The 19873-nt window shown below is 41.4% G+C and overlaps 1 protein-coding gene across 1 annotated transcript; it reads left to right on the top strand.

The window, feature by feature from the left end:
- Positions 1 to 2406: 2406 nt before the first annotated feature.
- Positions 2407 to 17708, top strand: LOC124263613 (cystathionine beta-synthase-like). Its single transcript, XM_046698264.1, has 13 exons — positions 2407 to 2500; positions 6065 to 6225; positions 9291 to 9403; positions 9986 to 10120; positions 10895 to 10974; positions 11496 to 11630; positions 12546 to 12615; positions 12758 to 12849; positions 13858 to 13980; positions 14353 to 14437; positions 15072 to 15183; positions 16310 to 16389; positions 17052 to 17708. Exons 2-12 carry the CDS (start codon positions 6071 to 6073, stop codon positions 16383 to 16385), a joined length of 1176 nt encoding a protein of 391 aa, XP_046554220.1. The 5' UTR covers positions 2407 to 2500; positions 6065 to 6070; the 3' UTR covers positions 16386 to 16389; positions 17052 to 17708.
- The last annotated feature ends 2165 nt before the right edge of the window (positions 17709 to 19873 follow it).

The raw sequence follows: 19873 nt of genomic DNA on the forward strand, positions 1-19873 counted from the left end.
TTTCGGGGTCACTGCAGTGACCGCTGTAACGACTGCAGCGTCACGTGCGCGGGTGTGACCTTTCACCTCTTAAATATGACCATGAAGAATCTCTAGACATATACAGGGTAAATTTCCACCACTCGACCATAAGGCCTTATCTTGCCGAACCTACTCTTTCTTCCTATCATCGTGATGTCTGTGAATATTGTCTTCGGTCAGAAATTAACATACTCTACGGTCACATCTAAACATGTGTTGTTTCCTGAAGGCTAGAACACGTTTACCGCGAATGACTGGCTTCATTATTGAATTTCAGCATTCCAATCACATAATTCTCGAAGCTAATTTGTCATTTACGTCTATTAGTGAGTGAGTTTTGTTTTACGTTGCTTTTGGCAATATTCCAGCAATATCACAGCGGGGGACACCAGAAATGGGCTTCACACATTGTACCTATGTGGGGAATCGAACTCGGGTCTTTGGCGTGGCGAGCGAACGCTTTAACCACTAGGCTACCCCACCGCCCTTACATCCATTAGGGATTTCTTCGCCAGATAACCGAGGGTTGATTTTCTCTTATAATGATCTCTAATATTTTAACTTTACGTTTTAACGGACATTAGGTATTTTTTAGGTAAAATGTTAATCTTACAAGAGGAGACAGGGTGGCGGCTAAAGGTAACGACGAAGTCCTGGGATCGATTCCCCACATGAACACAGTAGTGAATCCCATGTTTCGTGGAACCATATTGGTACTGAGTGATTGAGTTTAGTTTTAGGCCGCGTTTAGCAACATTCCAGTAATATCATGGCGGTGTACACCAGAAATGGGCTTCACACATGTACCCATGTAGAGAATCTAACCCGGGTCTTCGACGTGGCGAGCGAACTCTTAAACCACTGGGCTACCCCTTCGCCCCCGTGGTGTTGATGTAAAACTGATACTGATGATGTGTACAATGGACCACTCACTGACAGAAGAATATAATAATTGATCAAAATATACATGACAAATTCGAACTGAATACGCCTGTCCTCATAGCCCCACTGCAAGACTTCCTGGTACACGGTCCCGCAGTTCGTTATGCAGAGTTATCCTCCTGAGCGGTCACAGGATCCGCTGATTATTTCCAATCAATTCTACACCAATCATGATTCACGACACTTTGGGCTTTGACTTCAAACTGACAAGCCTGAGGCAGCTGAAATAATGTTGAAAGCGGCGTACACTCACTCACCTAAACAATCAATCACTCCGTGGCCAAACCGAAATTAACCCCCTGCCCCTTATCCGAAAAAAAGAACGCCATCCCATCCCAAATCATTCCGAAGTACCCTCACCCCCCTCACCCTTCCCCCAAATCCTCCATTAATTCCCTAACTTACGCAAAACCTGTACACAAAGACATCAAGAGACCACTGATAAGATACCAACTATTCAGTAACCACCACAATCCCCGTTATCTCACGTGCTACATCTGCAACACCTCATCATGTCAGGCCAAAATTAATCGAGACACTAAACACAGTCGACAACATAAGATATGCAATGAAAATGCTTGATAATGCGTGATAATCTGCAACTGTTTTCATAACGAGTGTTCACAGAAGGAATCACATGGTCAGTAATGAAAACAGCCAAGGGTACATTCCATCACTGTCCTACACCTTAATCGTCTGAAAAAAATTGATTTAAACTACTAAAATACGTTTCTAAGATGAATGTACTCCATCTTTGATATCTGTATTCCAAAACGATCGCAGTAGGTATTTCCATGGAACAAATAATCCGAGTGCTTTGATTCACATGACAATGGTTTCCATGCTGCAGGCCGATTTGCACGCCGACACGACGTATGCCTATACTGGGAGACGTAGAGGGTCAGACTGTAGTCACGCGCAAGGTCGTTACCATGGCAACTACCATGATCACACCGCTGGAGGGTCGGGGTCCAATACCGTTTGCCACGATGTCATAATTCAACGTCTGGCGTAGACAAATTACAAAACGACAAATATCAAAATATGAATTATACTCGTTACAGGACAAAGATGAGCCAGACAAGCATTCAATCCTTTTGATAATAACAATGAGTATTAATAAAGCGCTATATCCATCAGGATAGAACGTATTTCGTGATTTTGAAAACATTTTTGCTGAACCTAATCTTGTTCTTGACATCAAGGGGCGGTGACGTAGCCTAGTACGTGGTTAAAGCGAGCCCTTGAAAAAGGTCTAAATCAAATAAACCCGACCGTTCGCTGTGGAGAACAACGTTCATGAACAATCTTGTAACCATATCTTCAGAAAGCCTTGACACACAACGGAGTGTTCATAGACAGAACGCCTCTCCAAAACGCAACAACTCGGAATGGAAGTTTACCCTGAAAGGGTGGGAGGTCCCAAAGCACGGCCAATGTCACATCCGGGCACTACAGATAGTGAGATTGTGTATAAATACGCCGACAGCGCGTGATAAGGCAGATCATTCCTCGGATCACTGACGGAACATACATCGTGAGTATATCACAGATATTGGACATCTTTCTGTCCATGCTTAACAATGCGTGAATTTAAATGTTATTCAATATGGTGAATGATTTTAAAGTAGAATAATGTTAATCTTTCCTAATGATTCCTGTGAATTACGTACATATCGTCATAGTCTTCACAATATTCGGTTCTTCGTGATATTCGCTTATAGTAATTCACTCCTGCAATTTTTATTCGTTTATGCTATGGTATCCGCGGTTAGTATGCATGGTATTGGCTTATGCAGGTCATAATCGCTTATACTATATACATGGCATTCGCTGTAATGGTCCATGATGTTAACTGGAGCCAACTACATCGGAAAGCAATTCTGAGTTGGTGCTGAACGATGCTGGGCAAGATAGAGCATACATCAGTGTTGGATGTATGAAAATGAACGAGACAAGAAATGATGTACTTGTTTCTCTCATCCTTGTAGTTTGGGAAGACTAGGGTAGGGTAGGGTGCGAATGGGTACTTCGTAAGGATGGGAAAGCCACATTAACTTGGCTGCACGAGTTGTATACTCCCCAGGGAGTTGAGATTGATATTCAATGATCGAGGGAAACAAAGCGCTTTGAGTATGCTTGTAGACGGGATGGCCTATAGCGCTATATAAATACCCATAAAATATAATTGGGTAGGATAGGGTACGGTAGAGTACGGCACTGTACGGTACGGTACTGTTTATAATATCGTTCAAATGAAATGTCGAGGATACAACAGCGAACATAGTAAGACTACAAACGAGTTGTGCTTCATTATCCCATAAATATATAGAAGGTATGACGTTTAGTAGTGCAACTGCTATTATTTTCGCTTCATTGCCTATGCGCGCATTGTATTGTTGATGTTTACAGGACCATGAAGCTGTCGTAATTAATTTACAGTCATATTTTCATGTTGGTTTCTGAATAATGTAAGGTGTAGAATAGTAACTACCATCTGGGGCTAGCGGGCCCAGGGTCCCGATCCACATAACGTTCGTAGCGCTACGATAGTAACTACGATCTGGGCCCGGTTTCACAAAGCTATCGTAGCGCTAGCCTATGATAAACTATAGAGTTACGACACGTCGGGACCCTGGAGCTAGAACTAGGTGTTATTCTAAATAATCCTTAAATATTGCCGTTATATATTAACGTTTGTAAAACCATTCTGACTATATAGATGATTAGATTCAATGTCACAGTATCAATATGTTTTGGAACCAGTATGTTTTGTTCTTTTGGTTTAACTGGTTTTGTATACTCCTGAACAAACCGACCCGTTAAAATCCGAGTTAGAATTAATCTTCAGTAACCCATGCTTGTCGTAAGAGGCGACTAACGGGATCGGGTGGTCAGGCTCGCTGACTGGGTTGACACATGTCATCGTATCCCAACTGCGTACATCGATGTTCATGCTGTTGATCACTGGATTGTCTGGTCAAGACTAAATTATTTACGGACTGCCGCCAAATAACTGGAATATTGATAAGTGCGGCGTAAAGCCAAACTCACTCACTCACCTGAACAAACCATCTTCGCACGAGATGCAAGTGATACCATTCTCCCTCGTTATAACGTAGATCTGGCGTGATCAGGCAATAGTTGACAAGGAATAATCATTAATTTTTTTGGTAAAGCTGGAGAAAATAATACATGTGTTTGATTTTTTGGGGGGACCTATAAAGTAATATAGTGTTTTTCCTGCGGTGTACGGGGCAGTTTAAAATATTGAAATTGTGTCAGTGTTCCCGTAAAATCAATGTCAAAAGTATATTTGCTTTTGTTTTTAATATAGAGAAGGCGTATTTTCAGAAGAGCTTTTATCAAGTATTAAACGCGGATAGGGCTGAAGTGAATTTATAAAAATTATGATAAAATATAAAATTGTATATACTGGTGAGTACAAACTAAAAAAGAAACTTTACTACATCGACGTTCCTATAAAATGGAGCCCGGATGTAAAAACCTTCAAAAAATAACATCCGTCGCTTTTTTAACCAATTACGGTATGTATCACGTGAACTGTGTGACTGATTCAGTTATCTTGTTTTATCAACCAACTATTAAATATTAGATAAGAAGTAACTCATACTGCTTCATGGGGGACGTCCGATTGAAGTATTGCTGACTCGGCAGCGTTAGTGACTGTCGGGAGTAAGTCTAGTGGACGATAACGAGGCTAGTTCACGATAACGAGGCTAATAGACCCGGGACAAATATTCGTGAGATAAACGCTGTACTTAGCCGCGGTGTTATCTGGCTCGAGTGATAAGGTCATTGGGGCATTGGTACGTTGCTTAAAGAGACACTTCTTGGTTGTTTGGGGGCGATAGGGTATCCTAATGGTCAAAGCGTTTGCTCGTCATGCCGACGATCCGGGATCGATTCCCCACATGGGTACAAGGTCTGAAGTCCATTTCTAGTGTCCCCGGTCGCAACATTGATGGAATATTGCCAAAAGCGGCGTAAAATTCAAATCACTCACTCACTCCAGAACGTTTGTTGTTTAAAGCCGCACTAAATAATGTGACGGAGGCCCAATGGTTAATGTCATGAAGCACGATTCACGACGTCGGGGTACGATGACATGGTGTCAGTCGAGCACCCATGACCACCACGTTGCCTGGAAAGGGCGTATGTTGTCTGAATCGGTTGCTAAAGTCTGTTACAAATGACCTATGGTCAACATAAACGTTTTGTAAAATCTGACATTGAACGGTGACGGTTTACATCTTCCGACCTAACAAAGATACTCAAAAACAAACAAACAAACAAAAAAACGCCAAACAAAAAGTGAGCAATCAAACACACTCATAAAAACACAGTCAACTTTTTTGAACCAGCATATATTGTCATCAGAGGTCAAACATCATATGTATACGTGATAGTGTTCTGTGTTTACGTGAGGAGCTCTCCCTCGTTATAGCGCGGCATGGTACCATATATTGTTAAATACACATCGTCGAATGCAGGATACATCAGTGTAAATGACGACGGTGTTTTGTTGTGAATATTGGCTCCAAGCATTGACGTTGCAGGTGTTCAAAAATCCCATTGCCCGATGCCCGGGACAAGTCAGTTTTCATTTCGGGCAATCAAATAATGGTATCTTACTTGTCCGTGGGCTACTAGATAATTTCCACTTATGGTTTCAAACTGCAAATAAATTTGGATTTAATTTCATATCTGCTCAAAATGTAGCTATTAAATTTTGCAATGACAATAAAGTAGAGTTATTTTTCTTTGCTATTTATCACTTTAACATCAAATACCATGTTAATTTATTCTTTCATAATTACATCATCATAATTATGTCATAAAATCAGGGCAAGTGGAAAATTAGTCAGGACAAGTTACTTTCTTAAAACTTTAACTTTCTTAAAAAAAAAAATGAACCCCTGCGTTGAGAGTAGACTTGTGGGAATGTTTTTCTTAATATTTTCTAACCGATATTCCCCTGTTCAATTTTCCAATTTTTTTGTTTGTTATTAAATGTTTATCCACGCGCTCATTGTTTACAGCAGGCGTAGTATTTAGTTCAAGTCACGTGTCGTTTCAGGTAAACATGCAGAACGGAAGTCAAAACGGCGCACAAAATGGCTGCCCTATAATCAAAACTGGCGAAGAGTTCAACCCCTACAGGAACTGGAGACGCCCAGACCTGCCCAGTCGGTGCACATACGGCAGATCGAAGGACAGCCCCCACTCCAATAAGTCATGGTAAGACATGTGCCCTCATACATTTCTTATTAGTGAATAGTTTTTTCGGGCGTAATTGTTCCCATAGAAACTTGTGACGTCATGTAAAAGGGAGACAACTTCGAAGTCATATTATTCCCTTTTTTAGGAATATGCTTAAGGATGCTTAAGGTATAATTTCATAAATCAGTTATCAGAGTCCCCATTGTTGCTGCTGCTGCAAAACGTTGCTGATGGACATCGTAGTTGACGTCCGCTGCATGTTTTGTTCTTGTACATTTAAAATGAATATTTAAAACTGATATTTAAAGCGATTACGTGCCATTTTGGCGTGACGCCAGCAATATTCCAGCAGTATCATGCCGAAAGTTATGTAACTGAATTCTCACCACGCGGACCCCTGATGATCCGGGTTAGAATTGGTCTTCGGCAACAAGCTATGGGTGAGGTGAGGTGAAATTGGATTTAACGTCGTGCTTGACAATATTTCGCTCATATGACGACGTGCATGCGTGTGTATGTGTATGTGCGGCTGTGTGTACTAGCCCAGACTTCAGCTGGTTTTATAGTGCTAGTCCACTGAGATACCATGCCGCAGTGAAGCATGAATACCCCTCTCAGACACATTATACTGACTCCGAGACAACCAGTCCTTGTTGTACCCATTAATGCCGAGCGCCAGGCAGTGACCAACAAGTACCATATTTTAACGTCTTTTGGTATGACGCGGTCGGGGATCGAACCCGCGACCTTCCGCTCTCCGGGCGGACGCTCTAACCACTACACCACGGAGGCGGTCACAAGCAATGGGACGTATGGTGATCAGGCTTGCTGGTTTTGTTAAAATATCATCGTATCCCAATTGGGTAGATCCATGTGCATGCTGTTGGTCACTAGATTGTCTTGTACAGACTCGATTATTTACAGACCGCCGCCATGTGGCTGGAATATTGCTGAGTGCGGCGTTTAACACCAAATTTATAAACAAACAAACAATAACGGTAAAGGACCCACGCCATAGAGGTTGAGTCATCCTTACGACGGTCATACGGTCATACGGACCACCCAACCAGACAATCCAGTGATCAACAGCATGAGCATCGATCTACGCAACTTGGGATACGATGACATGTGTCAACCGATACATACCGAATCTGACTACCCGACCCCTTTAGTCGCCTGTTTCGACAAGCATGGGTTGTTGAAGATCAATTCTACCCGGATCTTCACGGGTATGCTGTGACGCTGTTCAGTTAGGTCCAGAGTCCCTGATGGTTTGTAAATTGGGCGATAGTTGAATTTTTACATGGTATCCACAGCACCAGCCACTCACATATTCAAACCTGTAGTCATGTAACGGTACGAAATATACATTATTTATTTTATTCACACCAACTGTATAATTTACATACATGTCTGGCATAAGCACTGATATGAATTATGCCATATGTATTCACATCAAGTGATGAATATCTATCATTTCCCTGTGCCTCTATGAATGTATTGCAATGTTTCAAAACGCTGCAGATCAGATATATATTTTCAGCTAACAACAATTAAAGCAAAAATCTGCTCCTGCTAGTAAAACATTGGGATCCCCATAAGAGCCATTTCATAATAAATATTTCTGAATATTGAAGATTTTAAATTGAATATTAAAGAATTTATTACAGTAATCAGATTTGAAATATCATGTCTAATGAATAACATATCTTTCAACAATATAATAGCAACATATAAAGCCTTTTTCTCAATTCACGACTCTAATTTGCAAATTTCAATAATTTCAAATTAATAATTTGATATGTTGAAAAGCCATTGTACTGTGTTGATAATCTGAGACCCGTTGTATAAATATATACTACTACTTTTAAATACCAACGGGATATACCAGTGTTATTGTCCTCAAAGGTTACAATCTGATAAATCTAGATACGAATATGCGAATGATTAGGATATCCCATTAAAATGGAAGATGCTATGTTTTTTTACAGTATCATACACTCGAGATAATATCTTGCTGGATTTATCAGTGTTGTTTCACTAAAGGAATCTTATTCTGTCGAATTCTCAAATGTAGTTTTTCGTATTGAACAAATACCCTGATACGACCCAAACGTCTGTTTATTGTCGTGAAGCTCAATTAATGATTTAGATTTTAAGGCTGCTTCTATCAGTATTTCACTTTTAGAAAAGCATCACATGTTGACCTTAGCCGTGTAATGTGATATTGACTGCAACTACCGCTTGTGGTGTGAACGACGTTAAAAGGGAGACTACTCTCTGTCAGGCTGTTTAACTACTTCCGCAATATTCTGATAAACTTACACAAGAAAGTGCATGCAATTTTTGTACACGTGGCTGTATGTACAAGTCTAGACATAGGTCGGGTGTATTGAACCCACTGAGATACCATGTCGCCATTTAACATGGATAACCCATACTCAGTATACAACTCGTGAAGAACCCGGGTTAGAAATGGTCTTCAGCAACCCATGCTTGTCGTAAGAGGCGACTAACGGGATCGGGTGGTCAGGCTCGTTGACTTGGTTGACACATGTCATCATATCCCAGTTGCGTAGATCGATATTCATGCTGTTGGTCACTGGATTGTCTGGTTCAGACTCGATTATTTACGGACTGCCGCCATATAGCTGGAATATTGCCGAGCGCGGCGTTAAACAACAACCAACTCAAAACTCAGTATACTTACTTACTACCTCCTACCCACCTGTACTGCTGGATAGCATAGTGGTAAAAGTGGTTGCTCATCAAGCTGAAGGCCGGTTTCAGTTCCGCGGATGGTTACAATGTGTGAAGTCCTGTGCCCGTGATATTGCTGTAATATTGCTGGAATATTGCTAACAACTACATAAAACGAACCTCAATCAGTCCTTGCACCAGGCATGGTTATACACTGCAGGCCGCTTTGTTGTGGCTGAAATAGTCGACTACAGCGTTTACTCCCATCACGTACTCACTGCATCTTGTGTTAGCGCGCTGCCCATAAGGGCAGTTACTCTTCAAAGGGGCAGATAACTCTGATTATATACAATATTCCTGCAATGATGTTTATTTCACCACAGTCCCAAACCTGTTCGGCCGAAGATTCTCAATAGCGTGTTGGAGAACATTGCCGGCACCCCCATGATCAGAATCAACAACATCGGCAAGAGCGAGGGACTTAAATGTGAAATACGTTAGTATATGACGTGGACTGTGGTGATTGGTCTACGCTTTATGACGTTTATTTCAGGGAAAGCACTGTGTCTAGTACATGATGTAGTGTCTAATGTTTAGCATATTTACTATTTTTAGTTTTCATTTCACAGACCTAAAGAACTGATAGGTATTTTCAGTGTACCTTGGATTTTGCCCATCTTTGTTTTAGTAAATAGGAGACTCTCGTCATGTCGACTTAAGTTTTGCCAAACCTCCAATAATTGATACAGCGGTTTGTAGCTACATATTCCAAAATCTCACAAAAATTAAAGCCGACAAATTAAAGTTGACAAAACGAGACTCTATGCTGCCTTTCGTTTTCTCGCCCTTTTCGCATTTTCGTCGCATTTTCGCATTTTGTACTCATTCAAATGTGAGTGTAGCAATAAAGAGATTTAGTCCGCCTTGTCATGTAGATCTGTTGGCAGTTACCGATACCCCTTCATGTTAATCCTAATGTAATATTTCTCCATAGTTCATCAGAGTTTGTATAGAAATACATGTATCCGTGAACCGTTTAGTCTGTAATCATAAATATTGATGTTCTTTCTCTTTACAGTTGCCAAGTGTGAGTTTTTTCAGCCTGGCGGAAGTCTGAAGGACAGGATCGCACTGCGCATGATCGAAGATGCTGAGGAGAGGGGATTGATTAAACCAGGGGCGACAATCATTGAACCATCGTCCGGAAACACGGGTAGGTTGTCTCCCCTTCGTCCACATTCTGTCAAATCTGAAGCTGACGGAGAATACGTCATGGATGAAATTGTATTTGGCAATTTGAATACGACGTTGCAACTTCTAACTTAAAATCTATCCCTTTTCTCATGTCCAAGAATTAAAGGCATGAAGAATGTCGCAAAACATAATCTAACTGGACAATATATAAGTATTTAGCGGTCCGCATAATAGTATGAAGACAACAGCCATACGGCTCCGGCAATGTAACACTGGGAGTTATGTCCCTAATCATTATTAGCTTTTATGTCCCTGATATAGATCCGACTTGAGCATATCAAATATATGTGTATGGGCTTCATACATTGTACCCATGTGGGGAATTGAACCTGGTCTTCGGCGTGACGAGCGAACGCTTTAACTACTAGGCTACCCCACCGCACTTCAGGGAAAGACGGTTCCCAGTAGCGCAGATCGACGCTCATACTGTTGATCACCGGATTGTCTGGTCCAGATTCGATTTTTACAGACCGCCGCCTTATAGCTGGAATATTGCTGAGTGCGGCGTAAAACTAAAGTCACTCACTCAGGGAAAGACGACACATGGGCTGGGTGTTGGATAATTGATGAGAGATACAGGGTTGTACTGTGTATTGAGGGTTTGATCGCAAACACGGCACACAATTTTGCTGTTTTAATCCGAACACACGTAATAGTCCAAACACGGCCTAAAGACGTGGTTATGTATGGATTAAACACGTGGTGGTGAAGTCAAGAGTTATGTTCCTTACAGGTATCGGCGTTGCCATGGTGTGCGCTGTCAAAGGTTACCGGTGTATCATTGTCATGCCTCAGCGCATGAGTCTGGAGAAGGTAACGTCATTCTTCTTCTTCTTCTTCTTCTTCTTCTTTGTTCAGTCAGACATAAATTATGCCCTGAAAGCTCAGCTTCAGATACCCTATTTTATATTTTAATTTTTACTCATAAATTTCGGTGTGAAGCTTTAAAGGACAAATATCAATGATCAGTTAGCTTTGCAGAGTTGCGTCCCCTTGTTGTGCCCGTATTCCATGATTCGTCCTGACTATGATTGTTTAGAGTGTTTTACCGAAATGGGTAACATGAAAGACCTGTTTCACTTGAGGCTCCATCACCTTAACACCACGATATAATCGTAATACAGGAAAGACCAGTGTAACAACTCGTCTAAAGGCGACACTGTAAGTTCTTACGTAAATATTAATCAAAATCGAAGTACAAAATTAGCTAGCAATGTGGTATCAGATGTTATCTTCATGGGAGCTCGGTTGTTCTGATCACCTGTGTTCACCTGTGTTTACCTGTTTTCACCTGTTGTTACATGTGTTCACCTGTGTTCACGTGTGTCCCCCAGGTAGCGACGATGAAAGCCCTGGGCGCCGAAATCTACCGGACTGCTAACGGCATACCGTTTGACCAACCAGAGTCCCACGTGGGCGTGGCCAGACGGCTCATGGAGGAAATCCCTAACTCATTCCTCCTTGACCAGGTAAGCGTACGCAGGGAAAAGACAGCCACTAACCAGCCTATGTGAAAATTGCATCAGCGCTGTGCGTTACACCTTCACATGCATTTACATTAATTGAAATACATCGCAAGGCTGGTTTATTTGAAATATGTATTTATATACAACATATTGCTTCGACCACACACCCGTTTTGTGCGGACATATCGTCATCCATTTTTGGCAAGATCGTTTAGTGGAGGGTCAAAATCGGGTTTCAATCGATTTGCAGAAATAACAATAAAGAATTGGTAGGCGTCATGAGTGGTGATCGATAGGCCAATCATCCATGATTATGTTTTAATCGATTGCATGCGACGGTAGCGTAGTGATCGGCAAAGCTGCGGATGGGGAACACCAAGGTGTCCGGCCTTGTCATAATGTATTGTATTGTGAAACATTTCGAGTCGGGGGTCTTCTCAATTTTTTAATATAATTTTTTAAATCTTTAATCTTGGTAAAGACACGAGGGCCTGTGGTTGTATGTTCTGAATGATTCCGTTTAAGGTATAGTTCCTGTTAGTCCTTGCATGTGACAACAACTAACGGCAACTAACGGCCTCTGGTGATCAGACTCGCCGACCGGGTGGTCAGGCATGTCATCGGACCCAAGTCAATGATCGATGATCAATCTGTCAACCAGTGGATTGGTTATAATTGGTTAAAACAGCCCATACTTATCGTAAGAGGCGACTAACGGTTGACACATGTCATCGTATCTCGATTGTATAGATCGATGCTCATGCTTTTGATCACTGGATTGTCTGATCTAAATTTGATTGATGTCATGCAGCTGGATTATTGCGGGAATAAGCAACAAACAAACAAACAGACATCAAATCATATACTGACCACGTTAATAATGCGTTTTTAACTGACCATCTGGATGACATGTTTTAGTATCGCAACGCCAGCAACCCACTGGCTCACTACGACGGGACGGCCGAAGAGATCTTAGATGCATGTGATAGTAAGTACCATAACCTTATATTATGGATGCAAAGAAAACAGGATGTTTGAATTTCAATAACTGTACTTTCATTACCAATATCATTTTTCATATATTTTTCATGCACCCTGCATTTGAGTCTAACCTATATTATTGTTCGTAGATAAGCTGGACATGGTGGTCATTGGGACCGGCACGGGAGGCACTCTCACGGGCGTGGCCAGGAAGATTAAAGAGCGTTGCCCAAACTGTAAGGTAAGAGACAATGGTGAGGCACAATGCCGGGGTTGGAGGTGTAGAGATGTTGAAGATGAGGTTTACAGGGTTGAAGCTAATGGGTGGGTCGTTGAAGCTGAAGGGTGGAGCGTTGCAGCTTAGGGGTAGAGCGTTGAAGCTAAGGAGTGGGGTGTTGGAGCTGTGGGATGGGGAGTTGAAGCTGAGGGGTGGGTGTTGAAGCTGTGGGATGGGAGGAGTTGAAGCTGAGGGTGGAGTGAAGTTGAAGCTGTGGGATGGGAGTTGAAGCTGAGGGGTGGAGTGTTGAAGCTGTGGGATGGGGAGTTGAAGCTGAGGGGTGGAGTGTTGAAGCTGTGGGGATGAGGGGGGGAGTTGAAGCTGAGGGGTGGGGTTGAAGCTGAGGGGTAGAAGCTGAGGGGTGGAGCGTTGAAGCTGAGGGGTGGGAGTTGAAGCTGAGGGGTGGAGTGTTGAAGCTGAGGGGGAGTGTTGAAGCTGAGGGGTGGAGGGTTGAAGCTGTGGGATGGAGGTGTTGAAACTTAGGGATGGGGTGGAGAGCTTTCGGGTGGCGCGTTGAAGCTGGGGTGTTGATGCTGGGAGTGTATTGAAACTGAGGGTGAGCTGTTGAAGGTCTTGAAGCTGAGCGTTGAAGCTGAGCGGGTGGGGCGTTGAAGCTGAGGGGTGGGGTGTTGAAGCTGAGGGTAGAGTGTTGAAGCTGAGGGGTCATGTATTAAAGCTGAATGTTAAGGTGTTGAAGCTGAGGGTGAGCTGTTGAAGCTTAGGGATGTGATGTTGAAGCTTAGGGATGTGATGTTGAAGCTGAGTGGTGGGGTGTTGATGCTGAGTGGTGGGGTGTTGAAGCTGAGGGGTAATGTGTTAAAGTTGAATGTTAAGGTGTTGAATCCAAGAAATGTGGTGTTGAAGGTGAGGAGTGGGTTGCTGACACCTGGAAGTGCATGTAGGGTCTAATGGTGCACTTTAGCAGGCCTTCGCGAGCCTTCTGCATAATGAGTGTTGTTTCTGTGTTGACAGATAGTAGCGGTGGATCCCGAGGGTTCGTTGATAGCTGAACCAGCTGAGTTGAACCAGAAGGGAAAGAAGTTTGAGGTTGAAGGGATCGGGAAGGATTTCGTCCCAACAGCATGTGACAGACAGGTCAGTTAAACACCCTCGATAGGGGCCGTTTGTAAACCAAGGGTAGCCATGTCAATAGCATACATAAACAACAATTCAATTTTGTGGCCTTTAATGAATTCATAATTTCATAATTACAAAACATTTGGTAAATCAGCAACGACCTATGAGGATTAACAGCTAAACTGCTCATAGTAAGTAAAAGATTATAGCCGTACTAGATTCGAAAAAATGCATGAATAACATGTCAAAATCGATCTTTTGCGTTGATGATGTAACGTCATTACCTGTTACGTTTTGAAGAGAGAACAGTATGACGTCATGTTATTGACAACCAATCAGCTTTGAGAACGACTATAGCGCGGGTGGTTGATATTTGTGTTTATTCCCCAGTTTGTAGATAAGTGGTACAAGGCGGCAGACAAGGAGTCATTCCAGATGGCTCGTAGGATCGTCAGAGAAGAAGGACTTCTTGTAGGTGAGTCACAGTCACACTCTGACTGCATTCCCAACGATGGCTGTCTCAAGTATGAACAATAAGCCATGCCACATCCTCAAAGATTTGTTCTGTCAGCAGATATTCAGAATGGTATTTCGAAGAACAAAAAGAATGAACAGATAAGTGTCCAAAACGGACGTAATATACAAGTGATGGAATTATACAATTCTTTTATATTGCTGACGGTAATCTGTATTATTTATTGTATTGTTGAATACAATAAAATTCTTGTCTTGTCTTGTCTTATCGTAACAGATTAACATAATGTGAACAAAATCGGTTGACCCGTTTTCACTAAAGAAACCTACTTGTATAAAGTGTTATACGAGTTGTAAGAGTTGTCTACATGTTGTACACGTTATGGATGCTGCTCTCCTAATGTACAATTCATACATGTTTTCACGGTGTGTACAAGTTATCAATGTGATTCAAGTGGTGTACAAATTATAAATGTTATCCACGTGGTGTACAAGTTATAAATGCTGCTTTCCTAATGTACAAGTTTTAAATGGAAGTGTTTCGCGTGGTGTTCAAGGTATAACTGTGATTCATGTGATGTACAAGTTATACATGTGTTTCACTTTGGGTACAAGTTGTATAAATGGTGTTCCAGGCGGGAGCAGTGGCACAGCTCTACACTACGGCATCCAAGCAATGAAGGACTTCGGTTTGAAGGAAGGGCAGAGATGTGTCGTCATCTTCGTCGACTCCATCAGGAACTACATGTAAGTTGGCTACAATGGTGAGACCTGTCGGCATACATTGGATGAACCATGTACACTCTAATACACGGGTCCTGATGGGTGAGAAAACAAAATTCTTCTTCTGTAGACACATTGATGCTATGTACAAAAACACTGAGGTGTTCACCTTGGTAGTCTCTAGGATAAACTTCTGTAGACACACTGATCCTGTCCAACCACACTGAGGTGTTCACCTTATTAGTCTCTAGGATAAACTTCTGTAGACAAACTGATCCTCTGTACAACCATACTGAGGTGTTCAACTTGTTAGTCTCTAGGATACAACTTCTGTAGACACACTGATCCTCTGTCCAACCACACTGAGGTGTTCACCTTGTTAGTCTCTAGGATACAACTTCTGGAGACAAACTGATCCTCTGTACAACCATACTGGGGTGTTCAACTTGTTAGTCTCTAGGATACAACTTCTGTAGACACACTGATCCTCTGTCCAACCACACTGAGGTGTTCAACTTATTAGTCTCTAGGATACAACTTCTGGAGACAAACTGATCTCTGTCCAACCACACTGAGGTGTTCAACTTGTTAGTCTCTAGGATACAACTTCTGGAGACAAACTGATCCTCTGTCCAACCACACTGAGGTGTTCAACTTGTTAGTCTCTAGGATACAACTTCTGTAGACACACTGATCCTCTGTCCAACCACACTGAGGTGTTCAACTTGTTAGTCTCTAGGATACAACTTCTGGAGACAAACTGATCCTCTGTCCAACCACACTGAGGTGTTCAACTTATTAGTCTCTAGGATACAACTTCTGTAGACAAACTGATCCTCTGTCCAACCACACTGAGGTGTTCACCTTGTTAGTCTCTAGGATACAACTTCTGTAGACACATTGATTCTCTGTACAACCATACTGAGGTGTTCAACTTGTTAGTCTCTAGGATACAACTTCTGTAGACACATTGATTCTCTGTACAACCATACTGAGGTGTTCAACTTATTAGTCTCTAGGATACAACTTCTGTAGACACATTGATCCTCTGTACAACCACACTGAGGTGTTCAACTTGTTAGTCTCTAGGATACAACTTCTGTAGACACACTGATCCTCTGTCCAACCACAGTCCGATTTCCTCTTGCAGGACGCGCTTTCTCAATGATGATTGGATGGCGGAGAGGGGCTACCTGGAGGATGAAGAGGAAGAACCCAGCAAGTAGACAGGTGAAGTTTAATGTAGTTTTAGTTTGTTAAACGCTGGTTCAACTATATGATTATGGACAAGAGTCACCAGTGCTTGGTATTGGTGCTGTAACAATGCTATCGATGGATCGATGGATTGCGATTGTTGAGTCTCCGATAGCAATTAATCAATGGTAGAAACGAAAAACATCGATGCATCGATAGTATGTGTGACTATCGATAGTTAAGTAATTGACTTCCGTTGATGAAAGCGCAGCGCAAAATACAGAAAGTACCAGATTCGTTCTCTTTGATTTAGAGTTATCCGCCCCTGCTACCTCTTAAACGAACATGGCGGCAAACACGGCTTTGAAATTGTGAATCACAATAAGTTTATGTTTTAACTGTTTACTTGATCTGGGTTTCAAGTTTCTTATCAGTTATTAAAAGAGACTGAGCCTACTTCAGCTTGTTTTTATTTCCTATAAACTATACTTTCATTTGGAAAATGAGTTCAAATGAGACAATTCCAAGAGAAAACAAATACTGTAATAGTTGGTTGCAATAGACTATCGCTATCGCAATAGTTATTTCCTCCTCAATAGCCACCCCTACTTGTTATGGCATGCTACGATAGACGCCGTGCTCAGACGAATAAAACATATGAATCAAAAGGTGTGAACTATGTTTTCGTTCTGTTCCAGGCAATGGAAGATTAGATCGGCTTTTATCAGTACTATTGTGACGTCAATTGCAAGAGATACACACATGACGTCATCCGACGTCTCTACGGGGAAATGACGTCACAAAAGACTGGTGGAAGCCAACCCGGTGTATATAATGTATAGGTGACATCATTTCCCACACAAGTGCGTGCTCATGTTGTTCAAAGTTCAACTCCATACATGTTAATATTACAACAAGCTCCACGTCCCACTAAATCGCATGTATTGGCACCACCTAGCGGCAATGCCATGAAACACTGCACGCCACGTGACAGTAACAAAATGGCCACCACTGTCAGACATGCAAATAACATAGGCTCTGTGTATATTGAGAGGTTTCTTTTTATTGTCAGTATTTCAATAGAAACTCAAGTATTTAGAAGGAATGTTTATAACTGATGGTGTTGTATTGCCCAGTGATTGTTTCGAGCATTAATACAGCAATGTCGATTTATTAACAGTCCAGAGCAAAGGTTACATAGAGTAGGGTAGTATAGCTTGTTTGTTGAGTCCAATACATAGATATCTGAAGCACAAAAATATGACCTGTGGAAATGCATGTTTTGAATTTTGAATGTGTACATTTTGTAGAAAATTTGTGAGTCAAATCAGTCTGAAAATAAAATATTTAATTCACATGAACGTTCGTTATATATTTTATGAGCATGAACATCGCGCAGGTTGTATTGGTAAATGTGTGAGTGTAGTTTTGAATGTATCTCGCTAATACCATGCAGTGTCAGGAGGAGGGAATCAAGATGTGAGTGAGTGAGTTTAGTTTTACGCCACACCCAGCAATATTTTAGCTATATGGCGGCGGTCTGTAAATAATCGAGTCTGGACCAGACAATCCAGTGATCAACATCATGAGCACACAAATCCTCATACAGAGGATTAAGGACACAGTTAAATGCAGGGTCAGACTTGTTAGAATAAAGTTTTGTTATATATTGCAAGGACAATTTTATACGGCGTTGTGTAAGAGATGGCTCATCGGCCTCAACACAGAGGCTGTCAACAGGAGAAGTTCTAAAGGATCCAAGACATAGTCTTAGACCTTGGTGGTGGATGGAATCTAATAGTTTTAGGTTGCTTTTGCAGGCTCCACCATATACGATGGAGCCATAATCAAGCTTCGAGCAAACCAATGATCTATATAGGCGTAGGAAGGTAGTTTGATCCCCTCCCGACTTTGACTTAGAAACTACTTTCAATAAATCTTGTGCTTTCAGGCTGCTATTTTTAAGGATTTTTGATATGGGGAAGAAAAGTTAAATGGGACCAATAACTTGGCCTCCTTTACAACTTTGATGGGAGTGCCGTCTAAAATTAGTTCTGGGTCCTTATGTGGCTTATATCTTCTACAGAAGTGTAGACAATTAGTTTTTTGACTTAGAAAATTTAAAGCCGTTTTCAAGACACCATTTATTAATTTTATTTAAACATAACTACAGTTGCCGTTCAATAGTATGCATATTTTTACCACGGCAAGAAATATTAAAATTATCCACAAAAAGTGATCCATCGATTAAATCGTTTAAAACCTTGAATAAACTATTGCTCTTAATACTAAACAAAATACTGCCTTGTGGGACACCCTGATCCTGATTATGGTCAGACCGGGTTAAACCCAGTCGGACTTGACATTGCCTGTCGGTTAAAAACTGTGATATAAAAAGAGGTAAACGACCCCACAAACCAAAATCATATAAATCCTTTAAAATGCCATGCTTCCGGGTGGTACGCTCTCTCAAGATCAAAGAATATCGATACTGCATGTTGTTTATTTACTATAGCATTTTTAACAAAGGAATCTAGATGTACCAGATGATCAGTGGTACTACGATTTTTCCTGAAACCACATTGAATATTTATTTGTACTAAGGTTATTGGTTTCAAGATGCCATGTTAATCTATTATTTACCATTCGTTTCATGGTTTTACAAACACAACTCGTTAAAGAGATTGGTCTGTAATTGGATGGATCAGTATGATCCCGGCCGGGCTTTGGAATAGGGACTACAATGGCATTACGCCAGAAAGCTGGGAAATTCCCTGAAGTCCATATTGAATCAAAAATATTTAGCAACGTTTCCAGACATGATTCGGGCAAATGGTTCAGGAGCTGATAGTGGATATCGTCAGCCCCTGTTGCTGTATCATGAGCCTGCTCAAGGGCGGTATGTAGCTCATGTAGTGAAAATAATTCATTATAAACTTCACCATTGTCAGAGTTAAAATTTAAACTTTTCTTCTCCTGTTGTTTCTGAAACTTTTGAAACTCAGGGACATAATTTGATGAAGATGAATGCTTGGCGAGAGTTTCACCAAGTTTATTGGCAATGTCAGATTTATTAGTTAATAAATTACCACCATCCTTCAGATGGTGAACAGTAGATTTAGAACCTTTGCCCTTTAGTCTTTGAATCATGTTCCACACCTTTGACATAGGTGTGCGTGAATTTATTTTAGAAACATAAGTTCACCAAGACTGACGCTTATTTTGTTTAAAAAAAGCCTTGGCATTTAAAATTTTAACTTTGTCTAGATTATGTACGGTAGGATGTCGGCGAAACTACTTTTCAGCTTTCTTCCTACACTTTCTGGCCTGTTAACATCCATTATTGAACCATGGCTTACGAATATGAGGAACTGCAGAGAACTTGGGTGTAGTTTGGTCAGCAATGTCATTCAGTAAATCGGAAAACAACTGTATAGGATCTTCACTGTTCGCAAATACATCATGTTTTAAGTGAGCAGCACATAGTGTCTCATATAATGACCAATCAGCCCTGGCGAAG

This window comes from Haliotis rubra, unplaced genomic scaffold, assembly GCF_003918875.1.
Source record: "Haliotis rubra isolate DU_JTF1 unplaced genomic scaffold, ASM391887v1 Scf89, whole genome shotgun sequence".
Taxonomy (NCBI): Eukaryota; Metazoa; Mollusca; class Gastropoda; order Lepetellida; family Haliotidae; genus Haliotis; species Haliotis rubra.